Source organism: Culex quinquefasciatus, chromosome 2, assembly GCF_015732765.1.
Source record: "Culex quinquefasciatus strain JHB chromosome 2, VPISU_Cqui_1.0_pri_paternal, whole genome shotgun sequence".
Taxonomy (NCBI): Eukaryota; Metazoa; Arthropoda; class Insecta; order Diptera; family Culicidae; genus Culex; species Culex quinquefasciatus.
The window spans coordinates 201,786,674-201,794,849 of NC_051862.1; the positions used below are offsets into that span (position 1 = coordinate 201,786,674).

General features: G+C 36.5%; 1 protein-coding gene across 1 annotated transcript; it reads left to right on the forward strand.

Annotated features, from left to right (window-relative positions):
- Window positions 1-649: 649 nt before the first annotated feature.
- On the forward strand, window positions 650-7,550 carry LOC6047906 (sodium- and chloride-dependent GABA transporter 1). Its single transcript, XM_001864863.2, has 8 exons — window positions 650-1,513; window positions 5,217-5,484; window positions 5,555-5,656; window positions 5,715-5,898; window positions 5,973-6,240; window positions 6,302-6,405; window positions 6,475-6,844; window positions 6,909-7,550. Exons 1-8 carry the CDS (start codon window positions 1,325-1,327, stop codon window positions 7,137-7,139), a joined length of 1,716 nt encoding a protein of 571 aa, XP_001864898.1. The 5' UTR covers window positions 650-1,324; the 3' UTR covers window positions 7,140-7,550.
- Window positions 7,551-8,176: the final 626 nt, after the last annotated feature.

The following is an 8,176-nucleotide window of genomic DNA, read 5'->3' on the forward strand; positions in this document are numbered from 1 at the left end:
AAGAGACTTGCTTAATTTGAATAAAATTCCATTAAAAATTCTGGTTCGTTTAAAAGCCAAAGCACAACAAAAACAAATAAATATAAAATGTTTTTAAACTTATCTGAAAACTGAGCGCATGCAATGAGCATAAGCGAGCACGTGCTAGCTGTTAAGTCCTCACGCTCATTCGCAACCCTAGTTTTAGTCTAGATTTTTTGAAAACTTAAGATTCGGTTCACTTTCAAAAGATTTTAATCATTCAAGTTTGGAATTCATGGCACGTCTGCAAAAATGTTAAGTACTGATTTTTAATTCTTTATCAATTATAATAATCTATGTTCTATTGGGAAAGTATTTCATAAAAAAAAATGCTTTTAAAAATTGTATTTTTTGTCCACAAAAAATCAACAAAATATATTGAAAAAAGGCGATCCCCGAAAACTGTACATATTTTAAAAACACATACATACTGTCAATCTAAAATTCAAGTGATTTTTTATTAAATAGAAATTGTACGAAAAGAGCAAACATTTCACCATCACTCATTTTTTTTCAAATTTGATACATTTTATACACTCCTTAAGGCACGTGCATGTAAAATTACATTACTTTTGCCCTACATTAAAGACATTTTACTATTGTCTCTTGTTTGCACCCCAATTCCTCAGTAGGTACCTTGTTTTAGTAAATCAAACATCGCGTTGCTCTAGCTCTGGCCTATGCTGACTTTATAGCGCGCAAGATGGAGCAAGAAGTCAGCCTCAGCGCTGCTGCAGCCTGGAGAGCCTTATCTCGCGCAAACAGAACCAAAAAGGCAGTGTTCCTCCTCCCGCGAACAAGAGAGCAGAGTCTACTACCCGACGGTTATTTATAGCTTTAGTTGGGTCTTCCCCTCATTGGTGCGCTCACTTGGTATGTGGAATAGTGTTTGTTTCATAAATGATAACGACGTTAAACACGTGGAAGTTTAATTACAGTCGGTGTGTGGATGACCTAGATGTTGAGCAATTTTAATTTTTCTGCTTAATCGTTTCAGCTCAACTCTGATGAGAAATGGACGGCAAACAGATTTCACACTTTATCGTTTGAATTATTCAGCATTTTTTTGAAATTATGTCTTAAATAAGATATTAAACATTATTTTCCTTCTGCTCTTCAAAATCTTTCCCAATGGTCCCCAGAATTTCCCACCTTCACCAGCAGCGCAACGTCCTCCTCGCACCCCAAGACACCGCTCGGATCGCTGGTGTGGCCCGTGAGCGCACGTTTCCTCCGCGAACCGCACCCACCGTTGGACCGGCGCCCAACCCGGGAACCGAGCAGCAGGCCCCCGCCGTGTACTATGACCGAGGGCGCCACGACGACAGCGATTGAATGTCTGGATAGTGTGGTTGGCCAGCACGAAGACTCAGGAGCAGCGGAGCAGCAGCACCAGCAACAGGAAGTTACCAGAATCGAACTTAATCTACTGACGGGAGGACACAGCGACGCGGACGCGGGCAAGCAGCAGGTGGTCACGATGACGAACAAGGTATGAAACGGTGCTTTTTTGGAATCGTTTCTCTTAAGAGATGCAAAAGTCAAATTGGCTGAAAATTGATGTAAGAAAATCGGTATTTGACTCTAAAATGGTCAGAATTGACCTTAATTGGTCCTGAAATGTGAACCATGATATTTTTAATGGTTTTTGTTATTTTTCATCTGGATGTCATCAAATTATTTTGTTGAGCAGTTGAATATTATATTTTTAAATCCTCCTTAAACAAATTTAATAGTCAGCCTTAATTTCACAGATTTTTTTTGTATGCAGCACCTTCAATTATACTGAGTTTTTTTTGAAAAGATTTTATTTCTTTTTGAATGAAACAACCATTGTTTCCTTCAACTTTTAAATATACAGATTGAAAAATAAATATAATTAGAAAAATCAACGAAACGTCCATTTGCTAAAGATTTACTCATTTGATCTTAAAAAATTATAGACATTACATTTTTTTAAATAATCTTTTTTATTCTTATCGTCCTTCGTCAGGTAAACAGGATCTTTTTAACTTATCGGCACACCGAATTTGAGACGATTTGACAATCGCATTGATCTGGAAAATGGCAAATGAAAACAAAATTATCCATTTCTTAAAAATGTGAATTTTACTTTAAAAAAACTTGGATTATTGCCTCGAAATTTTCAAAAATTCACTAAATTTTACAGTGCAACTGTATTTTCTTCAAATTGATATTTTTTCTTCTTTGAGAAACTTGAATAACATTGATTTTTTAAAAGTTAGTAAAAAATAATGTATTTAAAATAACTTTTCAGTCATAAAATTTTGATTGATGAAAAGCCTTAAAAAGCAAATTCATTATACTGAAAATAAAGATCATTGCAAAGATTTTTAAATTATAAAAAAATAGTCAAGAAGTTAGGGAGCAAAACAAATTTCATGAACCTAATAGAATAACGAATAAAAAACTATTGAATAAATATTTTTCAATACTTTTTAATTTTGTGTGTTTAAAATAATTTTTAAAAATTTTGTAAAATATTTGAAAAAAGGTGTAAAATTTCGCAAAATGATGTTTATTTTTTATTTTTTTATAAGACCATATTCCGATTCAATAGATTTTACACTGCCTCATTTGCTTTTTTTATATTTATTAATGTGTTGAGGAAATTAATCAAAAAAATAAGTTAAAACGATCAATAAAATTTGAATGGCCACGAAGGTATTTAAAAAAGATTTAATAAAAAATCCATTTTAAATCCTTTGCGGTCGTACAAAGGATTATTGTACTCAGAAAAATAAGCTTTATCTTTGTGAACCAATTGAAATTGACAATAACAATGACAATACTTGCTTATGATTTAGTGATAATTTGAAGAAATATAGATTTTTTAAAGTTGAATTTTACGCAAAAAAAAACTTTTAAATGTATTTTTGTGATTAAAAATCGATTTCTCAATCGAAAAGAAACTAATTTTTTAAGTGCACCATTTGCTAGTTATACCCACTTTGAATAAGATTTTGAAGAAGAAAATTAGCAATTTTTCATTGGTTCAAAAAGTTTCTTTGAGAGCCCAATTCTGGTTTTTTTTTTCTTCAAAAAACTGGCTTTTTTGTGAGGAACAGCCATTTATATGTAAAGAAACTGAAAAATTGAAGTTTTTTAAGTATCGCAAAACTGCACTCAATTTTAATATTTAATGCCGATATCTCTGAAACTCATGGTCTGACTTCAATGTCTAAGAAAGTATTATTTGGGATATTTTCCGATGTTTACGAGAACAATATTTTGAAAATTTTGATAGCAAGACTTATATTTCAAAGGGACCTAGAATTAAATAATAAACATAATTTTTTTCGGAGCTTTTAAGAAAAATGTATAGATGAAGATTTCTCAAAATCTTACTTAAAGTGGCTATAATTAAATAACAGTGCACTTTTCTAGAAAAGCAGTGTTGAGTACTTATTGATTGCAGATTTAATTATTCATGGAAAAAATACTTTTAAAGTTATTTAAACAAAAAATGCCTTTTTTGTCCCCTAAAAAATATCAAAAATAATTTAAATTAAAAAAATACAGATTTTGTCAGTTAAATTTTGAAAGGTAAGAAAATATTAAAATCCAGCAATTCCATTTGAGAAGAGCATATACCTAATAAAAAGTTCACCGATCAAACTCAAAATTTTGTTGGGGTTTTTCTTGGCCAATATAATAAAACCTTTATTTCTTTTTTGGACATTAGGGTGACATACACTGCGATCGATTTTAGCTGTCTTGAACGCAAATAAAAGGCGATCAGTTGGCCTTTTTAAAAGAAAAATAGTTTGAGGACCGAAAAATTCAGCCTAACATTTGAAAAGGTCGTATGCAACTTCCAAATGCCGTTTTGACGGTGTCTGTACCGAAGAACCTATGTTTGAAAATATTGTTTATCGGATTCCTTGGGAAATTTAACGTAACATACTTAAAAATGAGAGCTGTTCATTCATGAACAGGATTTCTAGATTTGTTTTTTTTTTTTATAAAAACTGAGGTTTTTTGGCGCACCGCGCGCAAAAATTGGGAGCCATTTTTTTCACATAAACTAGAATAACTTTAAAATATCTGATTTATTGTTTTTTTTTTATGCAAGTCATTTTTTTTTTTTGCTGGAAAACGAAGATTTATCAAGCTAAACAATTGAAATTTATTTCAAATGATTAATTCGTAATTCCCATGCTTTTTGGTTTGTCTATTTTTATTATAGGTATTTAATAGATTTAGAAATAAACGATGATATCTCATCTAATCTCAACAGTAAAATTGATAAATAAGACAATAATTTAAAAAAATCTGCAAATGAAACTTACTATCCGGCAATGAATATGGAGAATCCGGCAATGAATATGAAGAATACATAGCATAGAAAGCTAGCTTAGAAAAGTTGATTCAGAATGTTTCAAATCTCGTTATTTTAATCAGGTCCAATAAGCAATCTTTTTGGGTGTTTTCAATACACCCAAAAAATAAAAATATGTAAATTTTGTTTATTCTACCTTTTCAAAAAACAATAAAAAAAACAAAATTCCAAAAAAATTCTTTTCTCTTGTTTGTCCAATTGATGCAAATGATGATGAAATCAGAAGAGGTTTTTTTATTGTTGCCCTAATGCGAAATCGACTGGAGCCTCGAGACACAAACTTCAAATTGAATTTGAAATGGATTAATAATATGGTGATTGTTCTCAAATATCTGGAAAACTTGTTTAATCTTTTGCTCGAAATTCGGACAGCAGTTCTAATTGGGTTCTAAAATGAAGCTTAGATTGCTGATATTATTGTTCACATCGATTAAGCTTATTTTTCTGAATACAATGACCCTTTGAACGACCGCAAAGGATTTAAAATGGATTTTTAATTCAATTTTTAAAAATTAACATCCCAGCCCTTTTTGACAGAAAAGGTTCTACTTGACAGCTCGTTCCAAGGGGACCATAGTTGATCCATCGATCTTGTCAATATTTTTTTTTTGTGTTAAAATGAAAAAAAAAGTGATCAAATATGGTTTTATCGTGTTTTTTACCGTTGTACTTGAAAATTTACCTTGGGCTTTAGTACCCAATTCGTAAATTTTGTAATTTGGTAAAAAAATTATAAAGACTAATGCAAAAATTTCACCAATTTTTTTTTACGAGCTATTGGATTCCGACAAAACATCTTATTCCTACAAACTCCGGATTTTCTTTGACTTAGGTGGCGAAAAAGGAGCAGCTGCCGGAGCGCGGCTCGTGGGGCTCCAAGCTCGACTTTATCCTGTCGGTGGTGGGGCTGGCCATCGGCTTGGGAAATGTGTGGCGCTTCCCGTACCTCTGCTACAAGAACGGTGGCGGTGCGTTTTTGATCCCTTACTTTGTGACACTGTTCCTGGCCGGCATCCCGATGTTCTTCATGGAGCTGGCACTGGGGCAGATGTTGACGATCGGTGGGCTGGGCGTGTTCAAGATTGCGCCGATTTTCAAAGGTTTGTAGCGGGGATTTCCATAGGACTCATTAAGGTTCAAGATTTTATGTTGATTTGTTTGATTTGTTAGGTATTGGTTACGCGGCTGCCGTCATGTCTTGCTGGATGAACGTGTACTACATCGTCATCCTGGCGTGGGCCATCTTCTACTTCTTTATGTCACTCAGAGCTGGTAAGTTGAATTCTTAATTAGGGTCTGCCTCATCAATACTAAACTTATTAAAACGCAGACGTTCCGTGGCGTACCTGCGACAACCCGTGGAACTCGGTCAACTGCGTGAACCCCTACGACCGTAAGGATCTGCTGTGCTGGGAGTCCCTTGGGGCGAACAACACGCTCACCAAGATCTGCTCGCTCAACTCGTTGAACGTAACCATGAGTGATCTGTCCGACCCCGTTAAGGAGTTCTGGGAGTAAGTTTCGAATCACTTCTATTTGGTTGATGAGTTGTCTGACTGGGTTTGGGGGTTTTGCTTTGTCCAATTAGACGTCGCGCGTTGATGATCTCCAGTGGAATAGATCAGGTCGGAACGATCCGTTGGGAGTTGGCTGGAACGCTGCTGCTGGTGTGGATTCTGTGCTACTTCTGCATCTGGAAGGGAGTGAAATGGACTGGAAAGGTCGTGTACTTCACCGCGTTGTTCCCGTACTTCCTGCTGACGATTCTGCTGATTCGTGGTATCACGTTGCCTGGAGCGTTCGAGGGTATCAAGTTCTACGTTAGTCCGAACTTGTCCAAGCTGTCGGAATCGGAGGTAGGGACAACTGGGAGCTTGATGATCTGGGGTAGATTCAAGAGGATTTGATCGTTTTCAGGTGTGGATCGACGCCGTAACGCAAATCTTCTTCTCGTATGGCCTTGGTCTGGGAACACTGGTCGCTCTGGGAAGCTACAACAAGTTCAACAACAACGTGTACAAGTAGGATCACCCAAAGATCCTCATATCTGAAGGATTCTAAACAAAACATTCAACTTTTCTCCAAACCAGGGACGCCCTGATCGTGTGTACGGTCAACTCGAGCACCAGTATGTTCGCCGGCTTTGTCATCTTCTCCGTGGTCGGCTTCATGGCCCACGAGCAGCAACGCCCGGTGGCGGAGGTCGCAGCTTCCGGACCCGGATTGGCCTTCCTTGCCTACCCCTCAGCCGTTCTCCAGCTTCCGGGAGCTCCTCTCTGGTCCTGCCTGTTCTTCTTCATGTTACTCCTGATCGGTCTCGACTCGCAGTTCTGTACCATGGAAGGCTTCATCACGGCCGTCATCGACGAGTGGCCACATCTGCTGCGCAAGCGCAAGGAAGTGTTCATCGCCGTGGTTTGCGCCATTAGTTACCTCGTTGGACTGACCTGTATTACGGAGGTTCGTTTTCAATCTCTACTTTGCCATAATCTAAAAACTAACCCTCACTCTTTGTTCGAACTAGGGCGGAATGTACGTGTTCCAGATCCTCGACTCGTACGCCGTGTCCGGCTTCTGTCTGTTGTTCCTGATGTTCTTCGAGTGCGTGTCGATCTCGTGGGCGTTCGGTGTGGACCGCTTCTACGACGGCATCAAGGACATGATCGGCTACTACCCGCTCGGCTGGTGGAAGTTCTGCTGGTGCGTGACCACGCCGGCGATCTGTGTGGTAAGTAGGGCGGCGGCGGGCAGCTGAAGGAGGAGATTGACAGTAAGGGTGGAACAGGTAATTTGCTTTCAAACATGAGCTGAGGTTGAGTTAGGTTGAAGGCGGCAGGGGATTGCAGCGGATGCGGAGGATGAGGACTGACTACTGGATATTCCAGCAGATGACACTGGTAGAAGGTAAATTTGCGTTGTGTTTTGAATATCTCGTTACAGTGAAGCTGAGCGGAAATGGACAACTGGGGAAAGAAACCTACTAGAACCCTCGTGCAGTCACGCTGGAATACTTACTACAAAATTTAATTGAGTGATTTTATATTTTACAAATAACTTGTCAACAAAAGGAAATAAAATCGTTTGAATAAATCATAACTGGAATAAACTATCATCCATTTATCTCAAGCTAAATAAAAAAAATTATATCATTGTCAGTGTACAAAAACCTTATTTTTTTCGATCAAGTATAACGCTTAAAAATAAATCAGTTTGTAACAAAATACGCTTAAAATTATCCTTGAAATAGATCAAAAAGAAATCCAACTTAAGATCCCAAAAAAGGGGTTTTTGCTATTGAAATACACGTAAGTATTAAAAACACACACGGATACAAACTTGGTTGAAAAAAAAATGATATTTTTCTTAACAGTGGTCAAGCAATTCCAGCTCAAATCAGGATTTTTTTCTGGTACTTTTGTACCCGACCATATCCGATTTCAATGAAACTTTGTAGACATGTTATCCTAGGCCTATATAAGCCAATTTTGTGTATATGGAGCCAATTGTACTCGATAATAACAATTGAGAAGGGCGTAAGTTATTCAAATATTTTTGTATTTTATTATTTAAAAATGATTGTATCTCGAAGCCGTTGTATCGTATCAAATCAAAAAGTGATCAAAGACAAACTTGTAGGAAATTGGACGGGCTTTCTGAAAAAAATGCACTGAAATAAAAATACATGCCACTTCCACGAGATTTTTTGATTTTTAAGTTTAAAAGTTAAATTTTAAGGTGATGTCACGGTTTTCTTTCTTTCAAATTTTTTAAAAAACCAGCCTAAGATGTTAC

What these genes read in the sequence shown, in the direction of transcription:
- LOC6047906 (XM_001864863.2), top strand. Translation starts at nt 1,325, where the DNA reads ATGACCGAGGGCGCCACGACGACAGCGATTGAATGTCTGGATAGTGTG. An exon ending in TTCAACAACAACGTGTACAA is followed by an intron (nt 6,406 to 6,474) that starts GTAGGATCACCC and finishes TCTCCAAACCAG; the next exon opens with GGACGCCCTGATCGTGTGTA. An exon ending in GACTGACCTGTATTACGGAG is followed by an intron (nt 6,845 to 6,908) that starts GTTCGTTTTCAA and finishes TGTTCGAACTAG; the next exon opens with GGCGGAATGTACGTGTTCCA.